The sequence below is a fragment of the Manis pentadactyla genome, chromosome 8 (assembly GCF_030020395.1).
Source record: "Manis pentadactyla isolate mManPen7 chromosome 8, mManPen7.hap1, whole genome shotgun sequence".
NCBI lineage: Eukaryota > Metazoa > Chordata > Mammalia > Pholidota > Manidae > Manis > Manis pentadactyla.
This window is the reverse complement of record NC_080026.1, coordinates 125180327-125199836: the sequence shown is the minus strand read 5'-3', so window position 1 is coordinate 125199836 and position 19510 is coordinate 125180327. Positions and strand designations below refer to the sequence as shown.

Genomic DNA, 19510 nt, shown 5'->3' with positions numbered 1-19510 from the left:
GGTACTGTGGAAATATGAACACGAATAAGAGGCAAGAACTTGGGTGAGGCAAGTGAGGTGTCAAGGGCTCCTGATTCAAGGTCAGCTCACTCTCAGATCACGCAAATGCTGTCCCTGAGAAAACACCATCCCTGCCCTCAACAAGCGTAATGGCTGGAGAGCCACATAGACAAGTAAACTGAAGATCAGATTTGGGACCAAAGCAGATGAAATGTTCACAAGATAAAAAAGAAATAAAACAGACCAAGACCTAAATATAGACCCTGAACTTATAAAATTTCTAGGATATGTAGAGACTTTTCATGACCTTGAGTTAGACAGAAGTTCTTAGATATACCAAAAGGATAATCCATAAAATTTTTAATCTTCATCAAAATTAAGAACTTCTATTCTTTGAAAGGTATCATAAAGAGAATGAAACAATCAGCCTCAGTTGGGAAAAAAGTATTTGCAGATCTGATGAAGGACTAGAATCCAAACCATATAAAGAATTCTCCATACTAAGTACTGGTGAGGATACAGAGCAACTGGGACTGTCATACACTGCAGGTGGGATGTGACATGATACAACCACTTTGGAAAACAGAGTGACAGTTTCTTATAAAGTTAAATACACAGTTATCATAGAGCCCTGCAATCTCACCCCTAGGTATTTATCCAAATGAAATCAAAACCTTGGTTCACACAAAAACCTATATATGTTTATACTGACTTTTTACCCAAATGTCATTCAAATGGAGAATGGATAAACAAACTGTAGTTCATCCATGCAAGGAATAATAAATACTTGGCAATAAAAAGGAATGAGCTATTGCAATAACATGGTAAAACACAAATGCATTATGCTAAGTGAGAGAAAAGGCAGAGCAAAAATATTTTTAAAAATAAAAATATGTGATTAGATTTGTATGATACTCCAGGGAAGGCAAAAGTGTAATGACAGAAAACCACAAATCAGAGGTTTCTAGAAGACAGAGAAGTGGGAGGGTTGAGTACAAAGGGGCACATGGACATTTTGAAGGTGATGAAGTGTTCTGTGTCTTAATTTCAGTGGTGATTACATGACTGTATACATTTGTCAAACTCACAGAGCTATACACCACAAAGAGTGAATTTTGTTATCTGTAAATTATATCTTAATTTTAAAAATTTGTGAAATAAAATTAGTTCAAGTAACAAAATTTTATTGATAACACTAGTGTATTGGAATCTGTCAGATGTTGTAAAAGAATTGTGATATTATATATACATATCTATCTATCTGTATATATATCCAATCTTGAGAGGTTTGCTACAAAGTAGGAACTATGCTAAGCATTTGAGAAAAATAGTGAGCAAACAGACATGAATCTACTAATCCTACAAACACAACAGAGGGTATAAGTGTGTAAAGAATGACTGGCCTAATGGATTCTAGAATGTCAGCAAAGCCTTCTATAGGAAATGTGTTGTAATTTGGAAAGATGTAAATAAAGCTCTTTTTATTTTATTGTTAACAACAAAAGCTATGCAGTGGAAAAGAGGCAGTCCAATTTGGAGAAGAGCAAGACCCAGCCAAGTGTCAGCTGGAGATGCGGAAGGACGGAAGATTGGCAAAGCTGATGACCCAGAGCAAGGTGGTCATTTCCAGAGCTCTGATGCGAGAGGCTCAGAAATGGCTGTTAGCTTTTTCTCTGGTGGGAGTGGCCAAGAAGCTCTGGCAGGTGGGGGTATCCCTTATGGCTTAGCGTGAGGGCTTTGAATGTGGGTCTGTGTGCAAGAAGGTAGGGATTGGTAGAAAGACAACTTTCTAGGCTTTTAGCTCTTTCCCCTGTACTCTGACTTGGGTACTTACTAAATGCACCCACTACCATTTTTTGAGCACTCAGTGCCAGAAGCTATGCTGTTTTTTGCATGCTTCCTCTTACAGCATCCTTACAATGTGTTTATGAAGTAGGTATTAGCATCCCCATTTTGCAGATGAAGAAACATTACACACAGATCGTAAATAGTGGAACTGGGATTCTAACCCACACATTCAACTCTTGAGACTGAAGGGCATGTTTGAATCAAGACATGACCCCCGCTCAGCAAAACCTTTCTCACAGCTTCCCAAGCTGTCCCCCCTTTCCACACCCCCTGCAGGAGACCCACCTGTGGGCTAGCCCATGGTTGGACAGGCACCACTTTGGTATTCCCAGTTTGAGTTAAGCAGCAGTAGTTGAGTGAGGCAGGAGAGGAATGTTACCCAGAGACCTCTGGTGGGTGGACAGATCTAAGAACAAATCCACAAACACACCTGCAACTTCATTCCCTAAAAGGCCCAAGTTGCCACATCTTTATAAGTTAACAGGTTACTGTTTTTCTGAGGAAATTGCTCTTCAAACACATTAATAAAAAAAAAAATTAAAAATAAAAAAAGATTGTTGTTTCATGCCCTCTGGGACCTGCCTGTTCTTGGCTCCAAGCCCCACACCACAATCCCTTCTGCTCTGGGGCATTCCATAAACATTACTTGAATTACACTAAAAATTCTAGTCGAGTGACAGAGCAAGATCCCCTGGGATTCTTCCTGCCCTCCTAGAGGTTCTTCTGTGAACGAATCCCATTTACATTCTCTCGGTTGTTTCTGCCAGAAGCAATGGTGGCTACCTGAGGCTGCTTCCAAAAGGATGCCGGGAAGCGCATTACAATTACTCTCTTCTCCCTGTATCTTTTTTTGTTTTTTTCCCCTGACAGAGAAAGAAAAACAAGTATGAGTGTGTGATCCTGCGGGAGCACTGACGCCGGCTCGTTGGAACACGGTGTTTGAAATCCCAGACACCAGTTGTGACTTAGGTTGCAGGATGGACTTGCCTTGAAGATTTTGTCCCAGAATTTCCCAGCATGATATTTTCTAGACATTTCTGTGGGCCCCATAAGAGGTCAGAGTAATGCACAGCCATCAGCACAGAAAGAGAAACACTATTTCCTCAGTTTGGCTAACTGTGGGAAAAGGCAGCTTCTTTCATAATTTGGCTCCCTAATTTGTGGTCCAGGGCCAGTGGCTTCAGTGTCACCTGGGAACTTGTCAGAAATGCAGAAAGCTGAAAAATAAATAAAATTAAAATTAAAAAGTGCAGTGAAAGAGAGAGAGATACAGACTGTCTGGTCCTACCCCTACTGAATAAGAATATGATTGTGGACAAGATCCCCAGGTGAGTCCTATACATGCTACTGTTTGTAAAGCACTGGCTTAATAGCACTAAAAAGAAAACCATAGGCCCAAATGGAGCCACTGATGTTAAGGCCCGATGTCAACAAAACCAACAGTTAATATTGAACCTAACTCTGCAGTTTCAACTCTCTTCCCTCCCTGCCTGTCTCCACAGTGATGTAACCTTTAACCAGTCGACATGGAATTTCCTAGTCAGCACTAGGAAATTTACTGATGGACCCCTTCCATTCCCCTTAAGAGGGCGACCTTGCCTAAAACAATACATTCTTTGCTAATAATTTCCCTTTTTCCGTTCCCTCTCTGCCTTTAAAGTCCTTTCCTTTTCTACAGCTCCATAGAGTTTCTTTCTGTTTGCTAGATGGGATGCTGCCAGATGTTCAATAAGGTCGATTTGATCTTTTAAATTACTTAGTTGAATTTTTGTGGTTTAACAGTGGATTAGGTTCTTTTACCAGTGGCGATGGAGTTTCCCCTTTGAGGCTATAAATCCCTCAAGGGCTTTGTGCAATTTATTATTCAACAGAGCACCTGGCACCAAACTTAGCATCACACACAGACAGGTAGACGGTGGCTTCCTGAGTGGATAGCTGGGTGGCTGAAATCAAAGCACCAGTATCCAATCCTTGGCACCAAATAGGACCGTCCTGCATGTAGCATGGTGTGGGAAGACTGGTAGCTCTGTTTTCTCTGCCATGAATGACTTACCACATTACCATGTTGTGGGATATGACTTCTTCACTTTCAGCAATCTTAATTATTTCTTTCATTGTAATTATTTGTCTAACACCATTGTGAACTTACATAGCAGACATTGAGCTAATTCTTTTTGTATATTATCTCATGGAATCCTCACAACAACCTAAGAGGTGAGTACAATCTTCATTCCCATTTGACTAAGAAGGAAACAGAGGTACAAAAGGTTACATAAGTTGTCCAAGGTCATCCAGCTAGAAGGAGGTGGAGCAGAGAATCTAACTGTAGCCCATATTCCAAGTATTTCCTACCTTCCTTTAACTATCGCCTCTCTTCAGGCGGTTTTTAGACATTTTGCCCTGTATTTCTGCATGGAGTTCCAAAAACCCTAGGAATTTCTTAAGTGATAAAAGGTGTCTTGATAGTCAAAACAAGCCCTTTCTACCACACCTGAGTTTATGTTAATAAGGTGACTTTTGGAAAGCACCTTCAGGGGTGAGAGGGGCGCTAGGTTAAACCAATCACCAGTGGTCAACGATTTAATCAAACCTGTGTAATGAGGCATCCATAAAAACCCCAAAGAACGCAATTCAGAGAACTTCCGGGTTGGTGAAGATGGGGAGATTTGGAGAGAGTGGTGCACCTGGAGAGGGTATGGAAGCTCCACATCCTTCCCCACACCTCGCCCTGTGCATCTCTTCCATTGGGCCGTTCCTGAACCATATCCTTTTAGAATAAACTGGAAATCTGGTAAGTAAAATGTACCTCTGAGTCCTCTGTGCAGCTCTAGAATTAATCGAACCCAAGGAGGGGGTTGATGGAACCACCATTCTATAGTGGTGGGTCAGAATTGCAGGTGCTAACCTGGACTTGGGAGTGGTGCCTGAAGTGGGGCATGGGAAGTACAGTGCAGTCTGGTAGGACTGAACTCTTACTTGTGGGATCTGATACTCTCTCCAGGTAGATACTGTCAAAATAGAGGTGAACTGTAGGACACCCTGCTGGTGTTAGAGAATTGCTTGGTGGTGTGGGGAAAACCCCGTATGTACTTGTAATTGGTGGCCAGGATCTCAGTCCTCCATGAAATTTTAATGCCACAGGTACACTGTGTATCACTTTATATGCTTTGTGTGTTTATGTACCGTATATTAGATTTTTTCCTCCTCCCTCAGGAACCGGTTTTTGTCCCCTTGGGGATGCAGTCATTCCAGTGGAGAATGCCCTCCTCCTTCGTGAATGATTTGTGGACAATTATTATGTGCTAGGCTCCTCCCAGTGAGAAGCCTGGTGTTCGGAGCTCTACAAAGGCTGGCTTTCAGCAGACGGCACTGGGGCCTTGGCCAGGTGCAGCAGCATTTCTCATCACATAGGAAACAGTTAAGACCCTGGGTTTACCCAGTGGCTGCTGCAGGAAGAATCCCCGACTATGAATCAGGAGACTCCGAGTCCAGCTCCAGTCCAGTGCCTGCCACTACCTGCATATATGGCTGTAGGTTGGTCATTCCATTTCTCAGCACCACTGTTTCCAACCTTGAAACTGAAGGGTTTGAACTAAATCAGCACTTTTAAAGAAAAACCGTGCTGTGGTTCTAAGGGTAGGCAGATGGACTAGCTAGAAGCAGCACACAGGCCCTGTTGAGGAAGCATCTCAGATCAGGGTCTCAAAAACGCACTCCTTATGCTCCCGGTGGCCTTCCAGGTCACTCCCACCTGCCACAGGGGCTACTTGGCAGGAGTCCCATCAGTGCCCATCTACTTTTCCTTAGATGCTAATAAAATGTTTTTTTCTGCAAGGCTGGGCCAATCCTTATGTAATTTCTTCCTATTTCCACCCCTTGCCCCAATGACTTTGGGAAGAAAAAGACTTAAAATTCCGTTCCATCCATCAAATAATGGAAAGGGGTCCAAAAAGGAGCGCTCAAGGTGCTGGAATAAGTAGTAGCCACATGTGTCAGCCAGGGGACAGTGGTGCTCTGGAACCCAGGAATGAGAGTCAGAGAAGCACAGCCGTGCGAAGTGCAGAAGGATTCAGAGGCTGAACTGTTCTGGCCTGGTGTGATGCCCAGGCAGCCTCAAGGGGCCTGGGGAGCCAAATTCATTGACAGCTCAGCACTGGAGAAGCACCTAGGGCAGAGAGGTTGGTGACTCAGCGGGAGAGTCTGTGGGCTTGTGGCAGGGTCTGCAGACCCCCAGCACGTCTGACCCAAACGCCAGAGGTTTGCCAGCCCTAACTGGTTAGCAAGAGGCCTATACTGAGTTACTGTTCATGCGATCCTATAGGCTATTTAGAGAGAGAAGACCTAAAAAAAAAAAAAGGTCATTATTTTCTGTTATTAAATGAGAAAAGCATCTTGGGAGAAAGTATTACAGGATTGTGAGAATCCTTTTGACGCTTCATTCATTTCAAGACCTCCTGGGAAGCCCTGTTAGTGGGAGAGGGCCTCTCAGGGTCTGGAAGCACCTGCTGGGATTCTGCTGAGGTGGGGAAGGGCATTCCGGAAGAGGAAAAGCAGGAAGTGCTCTCTGCTTCTGGCATGAATGAACAATTCCCCTCCGAGGTCTCCGTGATGAGGACTCTGGTCAATCTGTGGGGCTGCCAGTTCTGGTCCTGCTGACTGACGTTTTGCCCGAGCCTCATATGAGAAGTGATGATCTTAGCAATCGCAGGAAGAGTCAGCAAAAACAAGCAAGGAAGTAAATTCAAGATGAAGCCCCTGGCAACTGCCCAGGCCCTGGAATTCAGGCAAACTTCAGTGGCACTGTGTGACTTCCTCAGGATTACCTGGGTTGAGGATTCCCCAGAGAGAAAGAGCAGCCAAGCCCTGAAGAGAAGCAGATGGAGTAAGAGCTCTTCCTGAATACCATGTCTGTCCCTGGTGCCGCCTGCCAGTTGCTGGTACCCTTACAGGTGCTGGCATCTCTGTGGGTCCCGAGGCCTTAATGTCAGGTCACATGGTTGGATTTGCTATGGATTCCAAATTTTCAAACAGCTCCGAAACGGTCTACATTGATGGTTTGGGAATCATGGCAAGAAATGGGAGGCAAACGGCCTGGAGGTGGGCGGGGGAGTGTTAGGCAAAGACAAAGGCAATTGGGGAAAGAAAAGGACAGGACAAGGATGCATTTGTTGTCAGTTACAGAACCACTGTTTTGGGTGGGCAGAATTTGTCCTTCCACTGCCTCTAACCCCCCTCTCGAGAGAAGACAGAAAAGAGTGTGAGAATCTTACCTGTTAACTAGAGTGGCCGTGCGATTTCAGGAGGACAGTGGGAAAGATGTGGAAGGGGGCATAATCCTTGATCTCTCCTGGGCAGTGGAGGGGGCACAGTGGAATCTGGAGGGTGGGGGATGGTTTATAAGAGCACCCACTGTGCTTTTCCTGAGAGGGAGAGAAAGGGTGGGGGCCCGGCTAGCACTGCAGGGATTCAAGAAGACAGTGTACCCCTTGTACACAGTTAGAAAACCCAGAAAATCTGTGGTCCTGGGGACTGAGGAAGCCCCTGAACACTCAGACCACAGTAAGGCCCTTAGGCTCTGGCCATGAGCCCTGACCCACAGTGTGACCTGGGCGAGGATACTCGTTCCTAGAATCACTGATCTCTCTGCATGAAATGAGGGGGTCCTATATGTACCACTTCCCCCACTGACATTATTGGACTCTTTAATCTTTAATTATGTAGGTCTTTTGAGAGTCACCTTTCATTTACTCTACCTCATAGGAGTATTTTAAGGAAATTTATAAAAATTATATAGCCCTTTCCATAAACTAAATCATTATAGGAATAGTGACCAGAATAGACATCTCCTAGGGGTGCAGCTAAGAGTCACCAAATCCCTGTTTGTAGGCCTACAGCCCTCTGCTCTGCCAGGTGCCTAGTGGGTGGGGGGCAGCAGGGGGCAGTGATGGTGCTGGAGTTTCTTTACTTTCCCTGTTGCCTCTGCTGTAGACTTTGGCACAGAGCCCAACTGAGGGGGCACCCAGAGGTCCCACCTCCAGCCTCCTCTCTCTTCTCTTCCATCTATTCCCCTTCCTATCAGCCTTGGCTTTTGTTCCTTAAGCCAAATTTTCATTGTCTTTACCTTCTGGAATATTTCAAACATGCTGGTCAGGAGATTCAGTCACCTGGGTAGTTAATGAACACTTCAATTTGAGATTCCAGACCCAGTTTCCCCAAATGTAAAACTGTGAGAGGACTGGACCCCAGCCAGCTGTCCTCACTGTATAATATAAAAAACACTAGTATAGCAAGCATTCAGATTTAAGAAATGTCAACATATGCCATACTGATTTTAGAGTCTTAAAAAAGGAAAGAAATCCACTAAGATGGTAATAAAAAATGGACAAAAACAGACATTGGGCCATATGTGGAGAAACTGGAACCCTCATGCATTGTACGTGGGAGTGTAAGAATGGTGGTTTGGTGTTCTTCAAAAAGTTAAACAGAATTACCCCATAACTCAGCAATCACACTCTAGGTTTATACCCAAAAGAATAGAAAGCAGGGACTTGAACACATACTTGTACGTCAGGGCTCATAACAGCATTATTCACAATAGCCAAAAGATTTGGGAAAGACCCAAAGTTCATTGACAGATGAATGGGTAAACGACCTGTGGTCTAGCCATACAATGAAATATTATTTAGCTTTAAAAAGGAATGGAATTTTGATATATGCTACATGGATGAAACTTGGACATTATGCTAAGTGAAATAAACCAGACACAGAATGCCAAGTATGGTATAATTCTATTTATAGGAGGCCCCTAGAATAGTCAGATTCAGAGAGATGGAAAGTATAATAGTGGTTACCAGGGACCAGAAGAAGGGGAAATGGAGATTTATTATTTCATGGGTACAGTTTCAGACTGAGATGATGAAAAAATTCTGGAGGTGGATGGTGGTAACAGTTGTACAATAATGTGAATGTACCTAATGTCAGTAAACTGTACATTTAAAATGGCTAAAATGGTAAATTTTATGTCATGTATATTTTATCACAATTAAAAGGAATTAATTCAACCCTTCAAGGCTTGGTTCAAATGCCATATTCCTCCTATTTCATCCCACCCCAGGCCCAGCTAGATCTGATACGCCCTTTGCTAATTAGATTCATCAATCTGAACCAGCAAAGACTTTTTTTCCCTTTTCACAGAAACCCCAAGAGAGAAAAAATGGAAAAGTCATTCATTCATTCATTCAACGTCATGATGGAGCATGTACTGTGTTAAACGTGGGGACAGAGGACTAATGAAACCACACAGAGGTGGATGGTGGGAATAGGGGTAGAAAGGCTGAGGAACCAGAGTAGAACTTTGCTGAGTGGGGAGAGAAGAAAAGGGGGCTGTTCTCAGAGGGGTCACCTTTGAGCTGGTTGTTGAAGAATGAGTAGGAATGAAGTAAAGAATAGTTGCTTTTGACAAAACATTGCAAAAGAGACCCTGGTGGGAAGTTGGGTCAGAGATGTCACTCAAACCAGACTTGCTTGGGCCCTGCCCAGTGGTGACCTTGGGCGGGTTACTTAAGGTCTCCATCTATGACGTGAGAGGGAATCTTATCTGCTGCCTGGATCACTGTAGAATTGAACAATGAATGCTTGCGAAGCAAACGCCTCCTAGTAGCACCTGTTCCTCACTGAGTCCATGGAGAAGCTCCCCTGTGGCTGGAGAAACCTCTCTGCTGCTAAGAATTGGTTTAGGAATTACTGGAGAAAACCCTCTGGCATTCAGTTGTTGGTGTCTCTGTTACCTACACCCGCACACCGGAGGCTGTGGTGCACCCCCATGCCAGTTGAGCTGGGCAGGAACACCCAGCACCCAGCCTCCTAGGTGGGGACACTCAATTTGGTTTCAGGACCGTAGGTGTCAGAACAGCCCATTTTAGATTCTGTGGGTCTGGGCAGGGGTCAATCATAGCCCTCAGAGGGTTGAAAATGAGCTGGAAACCAAATCTTAAGGCCAGAAACTCAATGAATTAGAATTTGTGAGTAGTTCAGGTAAACCCAGCCAGGGTTTGCAGAGCGGGGAGCAGTGCTGAGCTCTCCAGAGGCCTAGGAGTCCTACTGACAGTTGTAAGTAGGGTTTGGTTTCCTTCTTGAAAAGGGCGGCAAATTCCCATTTTAAATTCACTACGCATACATTTTTGATTGATTTTTGTTTGTCTAGAGGCCAAGTGTCTGTCCATAAACTAGAGAGGATTTGGGAAGAGGTAATAAAGGGCTGAAGCCAGCGTGGGGTTGGGAGGAGGGGTGGGAGGGGTGTTGGTGAGTGGGGAGCAAGCACGACAGAGATACGGAGCCGCCCCCGGATGGCAGGGAGCTTCATGGTGACTGGAATTGCTGGCCGCGGGAGGCCTGGCTGGGCTACAGCCCTGTCCCGGTCGAGCCCTGGGAAAGCAGCACTGAGGGGTGTGAATCAGGAAGCCTGACTTTTGAGTCCTAGTTCTGAAAGAGATTACTTAACTTGGTGAGTTGGGTGAGGCGTCTGATTTATTGGAGTCCTCATTTGTAGGATGGAGATGGTTTAATCCCTGTCTTTTGCTCTTAGTGAGGTCAGTCAGGGCCAGTCCCACCCTCCAGCGCCTCTGGGAGGGTCAGCTTGGACACCCTGCTGAGTGGGGCTGCACGGCGCATCCTCGCCCCCCTGGCCCCTGCTGACTGCAGGTGGGCTGGGATCTGGCCGGGAGTGACCAGCTACCAGACTCAAAGCTGGTCTCAAAATAAGAGCCACACAATCAGATTCTCCCTGAGAGTTCAAAGAAACTGAGGTGGTCTGTGGACACTGTAGATAGGATGTGGGTGCCATGCTGGGCCCTTTGAAAGAGGAGGAAAGGGAGGAAGGAGGGAAAAGAGAAAAAGAGGACACGAGGCGAGAGCACCATCCATCCTGACCCAGTGCCATCTCCAGCTCTCGTGAGGCCTGCTGAGGCCATTTCCTGTCTTCAGATTCCCTGACATGTCAGCCTTCTAGCCACAGGGTCCTCTTGTTTTATTTCTTGAGCCTGGCCCACCTGAAAGGGTGGCTGAGAGAATTAAATGAGATAATGGGTGAGTGTGCGGGCTCAGACTGCCCTGGAGGTGCCGTGGGCCCTTCACTTTCTGCCCCCAACTCCCCAGCCCACTGCCCCTTGTCTGCATCTGACTCAGACTCAAGGTGCTCATTGCTTTTCCTGCTTGTTGCCGTCCCACCCCCCCACCCCCCAACTTCCTATGTTAGTCCCTTGAGAGCCCCTGGCCCACTTTGCTCATGTCCCCTGAGCACCTACCAGGGCCTCAGGTAATATCTGAGGACAGACTGAGCACATGAATGATGACATCTCCACCCAGTCACCCAGGTTGCTGGAAACTACAGTGCCCGTGTCAGCTCTTCCTTTCCCCTCACACCTGTGCTCAGGCCCTGAGCCCTGGCACCAGACTGCCTGCGTATTTTTGCCCTTGGTCCTCTCCTCCCTGTTCAGACCCAGCTGGTGCAACTGTCTCCTGTCCTCCACTCTCCACCTAGTCTCAGAGGAACCCCTGGCACCCTCATATTTCAGAAATGCGTGTCCCCTTGGCTGTCAGGTCACTCAGTCTTCTGGGCCTTCCAAACAGGCCTGCGCCTGCCTCTCTGGCCCCACCTCCTCCGCTCCTGGCTTCTCCCTTTTGGCTTCAGCAACAGAGAACTGTTTGACACTGAAGCAGCTCTACCTGCTGCCTTTGTCCTTGCTGTCCTTTCTGCCTGGGAGGCTGTATTCACTCTGTCTCTCTGGTCACCTACTAGCTCCAACTCATCTTCTAAGACTCAGCTCAGCCATCAGCTCTTCCCAGATTTACAAGGTTTTTCCACGCTGGTTCAGGACCCTCTACCAGAGGGTTCCCAGAATCCCTGGTGCTTCCATCTCATCAGAGCATCCACCTGTCTGTGCTGTCATTGTTCACTTGTCTGTAAGCTCTACGAGATGGTAACACAGCCTTGCACTTTCTATGAGGGCTGGGAAAGTTTTGTGTACAAATATCTGGAAGAAGCAGACCTGGGTTTAATGCCTGCTCTGTGCTTTTTTAACTATGGGACTTTGGGCAAGTTGTTTAACCTTTGTAAACCTGTTTCTTCAGCCATGTGGTACAAATAATCATAATCCCCACATCCCAGGATTATTAGGAAAAGAAAAGGCAGGTCATGTAGAGCTCAGCACCATGCCAGGCTTCTGGGGAGGGCTCCATGGATGTTAGCTGCCGATACAACTAAGAAAAATAGTTCTAGGACTGCAGGGGCTAAAGGTCTCCAAACATGAGAGCTAAATCTTCTGTTCCAAGAATTAGGAAGTCTTGTAGAAAACAGCAACAGTAACAAATCCTCAAGTGTTCTTTCAAGGAAGTTGGGGGAGACTTGTTGAAAACCCAGGCGTCCTGCAAAGACCATGACTGAGAATTTAAAGTGAAAATCAGAAAGTTTAAAGGAAAACGTGATCTCCTTTGGGGGTAGATGGGGAAGAATTGGGCGTGTTGAGACTGGAGGGACAGATGGCAGAAGGTAAAGAATAAAAGCGCAGCGTGGGGTGCAGCTGGAGCCACGACTGAGCTCCCTGGGGGACAGATGCCTCCCGTGGCGGGCGGGCTCCCGGATTTGCCTAGGCGGCTCTAGAAACTCTAGTCCTCAGGAGAGCCTGGAACAACTGCGCCCAGGAACCTGGGTCTCGGTGGTAGGACGCTTTCACACGCCCCAATGTGTGTGCGATCGGCAGCCGCTGCCCAGAGAGGTTGCAAAAGGGTGGGAGCGAGTCACAAAGAACGGGGACAGACGCGGGACAGGGCTTGGGCACCTCTATCCCCCTGTTGCTCCTCGAGGATGGGGCCAAGGGCACCAGCGCTCTGGCCCAAGGGGCTCCAGCTGGAGGCGTTCTAGACACGTCCCTACCTTCCGGCGCACGCCTCAGTTTCCTCCTCCAGGCAGTGGGTTTGCAGCCCCCCACCCCCGCCGGTTCGGAAAACAGCTCTTGAAGGCCCAACCTAGCACGCTCCTCCCCGGAGCCTCTCCCAGAGTTTAGGCACGTCCCGGCCTCGCTCCCTCCCGCCGCTCCCGGGGCCCAGAAGTGAAGTGGGGGGCGGGCGCGGAGCGGGCGCGGGGCGCGCGCGAACTTGAACGCTGCTCCGTTGGCCTCGGAGTTCCCCGGCGGGGGCGGCGCGCGGGTGGGGACGGGTCCGAGGGCCCGGGCGCTGCAGCCGCGCCAGGAGGTCCGGCTGCGAGCGTGACCTCACGGGGAGGGGCCAGCGCGGCGGCTCTGGGCGCCCAGCCGAGCGCCGAGAGCACAGCGCCGGAGCGGAGCGGCGAGGAGCGCACGCCAGGGCCCGATGGAGCGGTACAAAGGTGAGGGCGCGGGGAGCGGCGCGCACCCACTCCCCTCCCGCCCCGCACGGCGCGGGGAGGAGGGCTGGGGATGGCGGAGGGCGTCTCCGCGTGCGCCTCCCGGCCCGCGGGGACCCAGGTAGGCAGAGCCAGCCGCCCCCGCCCGGCCCAGACTTGGGCCGAAGTCCGGGGCAACCGCGGCGAGGGGGCTCCTAGGGGGCGACCGCGGCCCAGGCCTTTTGATCCTCCCAGGCGCGGAGGCGGGGGCGGTGTGGCGAAGCTTCCCACCTGTTGGAGGAGGGAGGGTGCGCTTGGCAACCGCCCACCCCCAAGTCCCGGCCTCCCCGGAAAGATGCCTGGGACCGAGGAGGCCCCGCGTGAGGTCGGAATCGTTTTGTGCTGTTCGGAGGCAAAGGAGCGAGTTTTGGGGTCCTCAGCCGGACGCCAGCCGGAGGGGCGGGCCTCCTGCAGACACCGGGAAAGAGCCTGCGTGGGGATGCGCTTGGGTGGTGGGGTGGGCGCGCAGCTCTGCTCCCCGCTGCTCCGGCAATCGCCTCTCCCCCGACTCTTCTCGCTTCCTCCAGCCCTCAGTGGGATGAGGAGAAGCGCAGGGGTCCGGGCCGAATGGGATGCCCGGCAGGTGGAGCGCGTGGAGGAGTCCCGGCCCCAGGGCTTAGTCCAGGGTGCAGCGGGGAGGGTTGGGTTTGGCCAAATCCTGGTGCGTGAGCCGGCCCGGTGCCCGTTTATACCGGTGCTCGGAGCCCCGGGGCTGGAGTCTAGAAGCCTCGCATTGCAGCTATTTTGGAAAAGCTTAGAGAGCTGCCCCTTAAACGGGACGCTGTGGGCGCCCCCAACTCCTCTTTCCTTTAGGAAAGCCTCTTGAACTTTTCTTGTCCCGGACTTGTCTCTGCCAGACCTGCGAGAGGAAATACTCATTCTATATTTGTTTTCCCCTGGGAGAGAGTAATGAAGGAGAAAGCCAGATTCCCAAGGAATCTGTTTCCCAGTGGTTTTTGCTTTCTGAAGCCGACGTGAAGGAACCTTTTGGGGACCGGCTGTAGTTCCCTAAACTAGTCGCGTCTTTTGATTTTCTCATAGCTTTTTCTCATGTGGGTCACCTGGTTACAGGTGAGGGCGAAAGGCCTAAATCCTAGCAGCACTTCACGTATAAAGGAAGTGCCTTTGCCAAGAGCACGAAAGCCAGCTGGGGTGACAGGGTTAAATTAGTTGGCAACCTTTAGTTTCTTTTTGTGAATCCTCCTTGGAGCCACTCTCACGTATCTAAACGGGGGTGGTTTTTTTTTTTTGTCTCAAATTCTGCTGAGATCACGTCAGTTTTGTGCCGGAATGACTGAATGCGCCCTTATGTAGTCTCAGAACACTTGAGGAAGTCACAGGCCCTCTCCTTGTAAAATGACAGTTTTGTGCTCCCGTCCCCACGATGCCCCCTCTGCCCTTTGGGAGGGACCCTCACAGGGAATTCAGGACCTGAGGTGCCCTCCTGACCGGAAGTGTTGGCCTCTGGGGGCCCTTCCAGCTCAGTGTCTGCCATTCCCCAGTGGCGGAGCTCAGGGGGTACTAGCTGCAGGTTGGAGGTCCAAGTTGCAAGCTACTTTCTGAGAGTCAACATATTCATCTTTGTAAGTTATGGCAAATGATAATATTTGGGGTCTTCTTTCCAAATGCCCAGTTATTATTAGAAGGTTTTTTGTCTTAATAGCTTTTGACTTGGCCCTTTTGACCTGAGAAAGTCTTCTTAATTATCTGTTTCTCTTGGAAGCTTAAAATCCTCCCACCCTTGAGTATCAGTTAGGGGCTTTTTGCCATCTAAAGGAAGCTTATTTTCCAGTTCAGAGTGTTTATGTTTTTGATAACACATATATCTGCCTCATCATCTTGCAGTAAATCAGACACAGAGAGTGATAAATGGATACATTTAAGAATTTTCTGGATCACAGGGATTAATCCAACTCATCTTTGAATCTTGGAGTGTTGCATTCTGGAGGAAAATCTCTCAGCCTCGCTGGTGAATGCTGCTAGTATGTCCTGAAGTGCCTAATGTTGAGCTCTCCCTTCCTGATAGGTAGACGGCTTCATCACTGTCTCAGAGTCTAAAAATGTTTTCTCTCAATTTGTAAATCTTACAAAGCAGTTGATGTAGGATAAATTGCTTTTCATGTTCCTCAGCCTGCATGTTATGTATTTTACATCCTCCAAAACTAGCCTATTATTTTTAGGGTCTGTGCTGATTCCCCATTGTTTTGTATGCTGTAAAGAGATCTCTGGAGCTAAAGAGAAGATGGAATATCACCCTGTGTCAAATGCTGAAACATTTCCAGGCTTTGTTCTCATCCCTTCTAAGCTGTTCTTGACAGCCGTGGCGCTCTCAAGCAAAAACAAGGGGTGTGGATGGTGGGGAGAGTTTGTGGGGGTGTCTTCCCAGAGCAATGGAACTTGTATTATGAGAGTTGTCATACATAGTGATGGTAGAGTTGCTGTATTTTGTATGTGAATCCAGTGTTGTGTAAGTGGTGCTAACGCATACAGGGTACCTTCAAAAGGTTCCCATCCTTGATGTTTTCATATGTATGACTCTCATAAGGGCATCCTTGGATGGCTGTGCATGAGCCCATTGGCTGAACTCACACCATGTGGTCCAGGATTCTGTTTCCTACTGTTCTTCCAGCTGGTGAGTGTAACCAGGGCCAAATGTGACTGACCTACTATCTGTGGATTGTACTTGGAACATCCACATGGAAGCTTCCTGAATTTGCATCATTCGAATCCAAACAGGCACAGTTGAGATACTTACTTAAATTTGGATCATGGTAATTGGTTGAAAGTGTAATCATTCTTTTCCTGTGGTTTTTTGTTTGTTTCTGAGTTGGATCACCTGAATCCCAGGAAAGGGCATTTCATTCTAGGGTACTGCTAGGGTAACATAGAGATGACTATGAAAAGTCAGGCCAGTGAAAGTACTTGGACACGTGTATGAGAATCCTGAGCTCTGTGGTCAGGGAAGGTCTGAAAAAAGAAAAACTAATTAAAAGGGATGGGTAGATGGATTTTATTCATTTGCCTTGGGAGAAATCATCCTTATTTATTACTTTTCCATGCCTAGGAGCTCAGATTTTCCCCCCATTGATGGTCTACCTAAGGCAGTGGCATCTAACCTCAGCTACACATGGGAACTATCAAGAGAGCTTTAAAAAAAAAATGATGTATAGGCTTCACCCAAGACCTTCTGATTTAATTGGTCTGTGGGTGCGGCTTGGGTGGTTTAATAGTTAAAGGTCTCCAGGTGATTCTAATGTGCAGCCCAAGTTGAGAACCACTGAAAAAATATAAGTAATTATATATATATACACCTTCACCTGGAAAAGTAAAAGCAAATACAGAGTGAAGCTGATACTCACACAATGTGTTTTAACCAAATCTTGTGGTACTTGCAGAAATCTAATGGACCTGCAGAAATTTAGTAATTAAATTTAAATCTTTAAAGCTAGTATAGACTTTAAAGGCTGTGGGAACACTGCTTAGAAACAGTCTCAAATGTGATGCTTCAGTCCTAAGCTCAGGGTTGTACTTGACCCTGAGCCCTTCTGACTTTGTGTGGATCTTTGTGTGGAAGCCCTTGATGCTTTGGCAATGAGATAGTCTGAAACAGATACCGAGAGGTCACCTGTGGTGCTGTCAGGCCAGGGGGGTAGGGGACCTCTGTTTTGGGCCCGAACCCTGTTATGAAGGGCTGGGAGCTCTGGGAACTGTGGATCCAGGCATAGTTATAGGGCCAAGAGGTGCCGACAGGCTTCAAAGCTCAGGAAACTGCCAGTTTTCTTCCAAATCCCTTTAATGATGGGAAATGTTCCCTAAAGAATTTGGTCATTCAGAGTAAGGAGACTTCCTCCAAGCTGAGGGCGGGGGAGGATGGCATGTCTATGCAGAGCCTGGGCTGGGGGCACATGAAGCAGAGCAGTCACGGTGCAATGAGGAACGCAGTGGCTTGGGACCCGGGACACCCACATGTTCTGTTCCCTTGGGTGAGTCACTGAGCTCTTCAGGCCTCGGTTTCCCCCTCTAGAAAAGACCCTCCAATGTTTGTCCATATCATTTTCCACAGCATTCTTCAACGCTTCTTGCTCTGTGGTCACCGAGGAATCTTCGGAGGGGGGATGTGTTGAGCAGGAGAGGGAAATGAGGGAGGGAATGTGCATAGTCCAACAAAGATCAGTTTAGGACTGTGATACTTATAAATAAAACCAACTTCCTGTTGCAAGCAGAGAGCAGCAGACTTAGTGGGAAAGAGCATGCCATCGGCCATGTTAGGAATTTGCTTCTCAAGGACTTCTGTGTAAGCGTGTCTCCAGAGCTGTTAGTGAAGTCCAGAACCACCCTCTGAAACAAGGATGATTTGTTCCCATTTGAGAGATGGGTCAGTTGAGGCCTAACAACTTGAAAGTCAGAAATAGAACACAGTATCCCTAAGATTGAATTTCTAAAGGGTCGAATTCCTGTTCTAATAACAGCAAGGGTTTATTTAGAAAGAGCTACTCAAAGCAATTTCACACTCATTCCTTATCAGTGTCCCTTTAGCCAGAAGGGACTAGCTGCTCAGTGAAATTCTCCTTAATCTTCAGGACCTAGCCCACATGCCTCCCCTCCCACGAAGCCTCCCCTGATTGCCTCTGTGTTCTCTCCCGACTTGAAGTGTAGCCTCATCAATGCCTGGCACATCATAGGGTACTCAACAAATATTAGTTGAATTGATGTCGCATTGTCTTATATGTCTGTATGTCTGTTTCCTAAGACAGGGATCTTGTCTTTCCCCTTGAAGTGTCCCTGTCCTTGGTCGCTGGTGCACTGCCAGCCACATAGTAGGTGTGACATGATTTGGGAATGACTGAATGAATACATTCCAGGCAACAGGAGTGCATATCCTCCCATACCCTGGCCCTCAGGAGCAGACCTGCTTCACCAAGGGAAATGACGCAAAGTCTCAGAGCCAAATTCCAGAAGTGGAGATGCAAGGCTTTTCCAACGTGAGCCTTATTTCTGTCTGTTCCAGCACAGGGGTGTTGCTGTCTGGTGGTACAGAGAAGGATCCTGCAGGTTTCTGCTTGTGAGTATGAGTCTGCCTGTGCCGTCTGCAGCAGCTCACCTGGCCTCCAGCGCTCCCGAGGGCACAGACCTGGCTCTGCCCATGCTCTGGACCCATGGCTGAGGGATCTCATGGAGCTGGGCACTGGCCTGGGCACTCTGGGGCTTGGGAGTTCTAATCTGGCCTTTGCCACTAACTCGCTGTGCGACCTTGGGCAAGTCACTTAATCTCTCTGGGCTTTGTTTCCTCATCTGTACAAGTGAGGATAATGATTACTAACCTGCCTCACAGGCTGCCTGATGGAATAACTTGTAAGAGCTACTGGTAAATAGTTTGAGAAGGGGCAATGTTAAACTAATTCAGGGGAGCAAATACCCAAAAACTTCTATGACATGGCTCTAACCCTATCAATTCCTGCCCCCTTGGGGTGGGGGGTCCCCGCTGTTAATTTGGATACCAGCTCTGCCCATCACTTGCTTTTCAAAGCTATTGGGAAGTTAGAGTTGGGGCTGCTCAGCCTGTTCCCAGGCAATGTAGCCTGTTAGAGCATCTGTGTATTCCCCTTCAGTCAGCTGGGAAGGAGAAGGGCAAGGAATTGCTCCTTCTGAAGCCTTGTGTGTGGGGCCACATCCTGGGCCTGCCTGACTTTTCTGATGTCACTCGAGTTTGTATATGAGAGACCCTTACCTACCAACAAGAACCTCCAGCTCTTTTACTAATTTTCTATCACTTGGCTCTCACCTTCTCCCTAGTTAGTCTCAAAACAAACTAACCACAAACCCCATTAAGCAAGGAGTAGGAGGACCGTGTAGGAGCCGGCCTTACCCTGGGTGCCTTGTACTGATCTGGTGCAAAACCAGAGTGAGCCGGAGAACCTTCCCGTCACAGCTCTGTGGGTGTTAAATATCAGAGAGGTGTGCGGAGGGGCGCTGAGCCCACCACCAGCCCTGCTTGCTGTTTTCTGAACAGGCTACTGGGTTCTCATCTCACTTCCTAGAGCCCCTCCCAGGGACTTCAGGGCGGCTGCAGGCCTGGGGAGTGCGGTGAGCTCTGTGCAGGGGGCTCAGCCCCAGCAGATTGGCCTTCTGCTCATGATTAAACCCAGAAAGGATAGTCAGCTGCTAGCTCAGAGAGAGCAGCCTGCTGCTCAGCGGAAGGAACCCCATTGGCGAATGTGCAGCCCCGCCGTCGGAGGTAGCTTCCCC

The 19510-nt window shown here is 48.2% G+C and overlaps 1 protein-coding gene across 4 annotated transcripts in view; it reads left to right on the top strand.

Moving 5' to 3' along the window:
* The first annotated feature begins 13068 nt into the window (after positions 1–13068).
* AFAP1L2 (actin filament associated protein 1 like 2) overlaps positions 13069–19510 on the top strand; it is a 92933-nt gene continuing 86491 nt past the window's right edge. The window contains exons 1-2 of one of the 4 annotated variants that reach the window (XM_036898678.2): positions 13069–13228; positions 18278–18326. Coding sequence is in view for 3 of the 4 variants with exons in the window: in XM_057506361.1 (XP_057362344.1) it covers positions 15857–15896; positions 18273–18326 (94 nt within the window). In the remaining variant the exon portion in view is untranslated. Of the gene's footprint in view, positions 13229–15809; positions 15897–18272; positions 18327–19510 lie in introns of those variants that run through there. The other 3 variants (XM_036898675.2, XM_057506361.1, XM_036898676.2) reach the window with 3 other exon arrangements.